This window comes from Hordeum vulgare, chromosome 7H (assembly GCF_904849725.1).
Source record: "Hordeum vulgare subsp. vulgare chromosome 7H, MorexV3_pseudomolecules_assembly, whole genome shotgun sequence".
NCBI classification, from domain to species: domain Eukaryota; kingdom Viridiplantae; phylum Streptophyta; class Magnoliopsida; order Poales; family Poaceae; genus Hordeum; species Hordeum vulgare.
The window spans coordinates 538,854,053-538,857,132 of NC_058524.1; the positions used below are offsets into that span (position 1 = coordinate 538,854,053).

Consider the following 3,080-nt stretch of genomic DNA (forward strand, 5'->3'; position numbering starts at 1 on the left):
TACCTGAAAAATAGCAAAACCGTATTAAGTAAGATGCACCACGAGTAAGAAAATGGCTCGTCAGAGCTATGTATGACTTACGAGACGTAATACTGTGAGCATTCTTTTTTTATGCAAGAAGTGCATCCTCTGTTTTTTCAAATCTTTGTGTTTTCAGATTTTTTTTAAAATTTTAAATTTTGTCATTTGAATTTTATACGATTTTTTTCATGCAAATGTTCATTATTTGGACTCTGACGCTGGAAACAACTCACATCGTGCGGTCAAAACCAGTTCGATGCAACCAAGGCTAGGGATCGGCCAGCGGTTGGTGGCCCATTCCGTGCCGTGCCATACCTCAGCGTCACCGCCGCCGCCTCGATCCCGCCTCTCGGGGACGCGCACCGCCGTTTCCCTTCTTCCTCGCCCCCCGGCACATCCTGCTGCCGCCTCCACCCAGCCCGTCTCCGGCCACCTGGGTCTCCTTCCTTCCTTGGAGGTACGAGCAGCAGCTAGGTTGTTTTCATCCAGCGCAGCATCACTTCTCTTTGTTGTTAATTTCAATCCCACTAGGTTAGGGAGGGACCTTCACAATCTCTGCGGGCACGCCCTGCAAACAAGAAACTACTAGATCCGCCCCTGGATCGTGTATTAGTGTCCAAGATCTGGATCAGTTGTGTGCCCCCGAAGTGTGTCACCAGCCCGTTGTATCGATGCTTGCAAGAGATTTTTTATGTTTCTGCGAAACTGATATAATTCTGTTCCTACAGTTGGACATGGCATCATCATCTGCTACCATCAGTTCACTTGGCGCTCAGGCCGCTCTGGTTTCAAAGCCAAAGAATCATGGCATCAGTGGCACAAAGGCATCCTCATCAATTAGCTTCGGATTGGGGTCCTCATTCCTGGGCAAGACGGCGTCTCTTCGGGCATCTGTAACCACAAGGTTTGCGCCAAAGGCAAAGCCGGTGGCTCGGATACTACCGGAGGCATCTTACAAAGTGGCGGTACTTGGTGCTGCTGGGGGCATCGGCCAACCATTGGGCCTGTTGATCAAGATGTCTCCTTTGGTCTCAGAACTGCGCCTGTACGATATTGCAAATGTCAAGGGAGTCGCCGCTGATCTCAGCCACTGCAACACGCCTTCCCAGGTTATGGACTTCACTGGCCCCGCGGAATTGGCCAGCTGCCTGAAAGGTGTGGATGTTGTTGTCATCCCCGCCGGTGTCCCAAGAAAGCCAGGGATGACCCGTGATGACCTTTTCAACATCAACGCCGGCATTGTCAAGTCACTTATAGAGGCTGTTGCTGACAATTGCCCTGAGGCCTTCATCCATATTATCAGCAACCCAGTCAACTCCACAGTGCCGATTGCTGCTGAAATTCTGAAACAGAAGGGTGTATACAACCCCAAGAAGCTTTTCGGAGTTTCCACCCTAGATGTTGTCAGAGCTAACACATTTGTAGCGCAGAAGAAGGGCCTCAAGCTCATTGACGTTGATGTCCCAGTTGTTGGTGGTCATGCTGGAATTACAATCCTGCCTTTGTTGTCGAAGACCAGGCCATCTGTCACCTTCACGGACGAGGAAACTGAAGAGCTGACGAAGAGGATACAGAACGCCGGGACAGAGGTGGTGGAGGCGAAAGCGGGCGCTGGATCTGCTACCCTGTCCATGGCTTATGCCGCTGCCAGATTTGTCGAGTCTTCACTCCGCGCACTGGCTGGTGATCCAGATGTTTACGAGTGCACATATGTTCAGTCTGAGTTAACTGAGTTGCCATTCTTTGCTTCCAGAGTTAAGCTTGGGAAGAATGGCGTTGAGTCCATCATTTCTTCCGACCTGGAGGGACTGACCGAGTATGAGGCCAATGCACTCGAGGCATTGAAGCCTGAGCTGAAGGCCAGCATCGAGAAGGGCATTGAGTTTGCGCACAAACAGCAGGGAGCCGCGGCGTCTGTTTGAAGTGAGGAGTACGACAATTCCATACGAAGAGAAGGCGAAATGATTCTTCTTGTCTTCTAGTTTTGCAGCCTAGAGTGTTGACATGTAGCAGTATGCCCTGGAGCAGCTATATTTCTCAATTGTTGGTCAGTTTGTTATGATTCCAGTTTACATGAGGGCGTGTAGCCCCAAACTTGCACCCTGTTCTGGGTCCTTTGTTTTGTTTGACACATAAATTTTGGTCCTTATTCCATCTACTGTTCTTGTAGCTTCTGAAGTTGATGAACTGTGGAATAGTAATAAAGCACATCTTTGATCAATACCAAAGCATACCATCTATACCTGCCCCTGCTCGTGGCATCATATTGAATGGCGTCATAGGTTACTAATGACTGTTGTAAGATGAGCCAGTGGGATGAACACTACTTTGTGCAAGATTTTCGTGCAATACCATCGTCCTTTGTACAGATCCAGGATCTGATTGTCCGAGTATTATACAACTTCCATCATGTTTTGCATAAGCATAAATTGTTCATCCATATCAGGAGGCAATTGCTGCATTCTGAATATAATCAGGGGAATTTATCTCCTGATACGTTCCATGTGTTTGCATCACATACTCGGGGAATTAATAACATAAGTATTTCAGTGTAGTTTGGGATAAAAGCCTGGTTGCTCTCAGAAGGCAGGGACAGGAAGTTCTCACCTTTTTATTCGGTTCTTCGCTATCCACCCTATGTTCTTTTCTGTTAATTCTGTTTTGATTTCTGCGTCATACATGATCGCTCCATTAATGGTATATAAGAGCAACTCTAGTAGATCTGGGAAACCCGTGTCCCGCGTCTTTTCTGTTAATTCTGTTTTGATTTCTGCGTCATACATGATCGCTCCATTAATGGTATATATGGGCAACTCTAGTAGATCTGGGAAACCCGTGTCCCGCAGAAATCGTTTACGTGCTCCTCTAAAACTTTTTTGCGGTACCGCGAGTCCTCCGGCAGTCGTATATAAATTAAACATATGGATGTAAACTGTTCAAAAAGCAATTCACGGTACAACAATCTTCCTCGTTACTAAAAAATGTTCGAATTCGAATTATTATTACAACGCCAAATTGTTCGAATGACACAAATACAAATTAATAAAAATGGGAATCTA

General features: G+C 46.8%; 1 protein-coding gene across 1 annotated transcript; it reads left to right on the forward strand.

Annotated features, from left to right (window-relative positions):
- The first annotated feature begins 246 nt into the window (after positions 1-246).
- Positions 247-2,242, forward strand: LOC123407884 (malate dehydrogenase, chloroplastic-like). Its single transcript, XM_045101121.1, has 2 exons — positions 247-478; positions 750-2,242. The coding sequence occupies exons 1-2, from the start codon at positions 278-280 to the stop codon at positions 1,941-1,943; spliced, it is 1,395 nt and encodes a 464-aa protein (XP_044957056.1). The 5' UTR covers positions 247-277; the 3' UTR covers positions 1,944-2,242.
- Positions 2,243-3,080: the final 838 nt, after the last annotated feature.

Excerpts from the sequence above, each read along its gene's own strand:
- LOC123407884 (XM_045101121.1), top strand. The coding sequence starts at position 278 with ATGCAACCAAGGCTAGGGATCGGCCAGCGGTTGGTGGCCCATTCCGTG. Across the intron at positions 479-749 it reads GTCTCCTTCCTTCCTTGGAG|TTGGACATGGCATCATCATC; the intron begins GTACGAGCAGCA and ends CTGTTCCTACAG.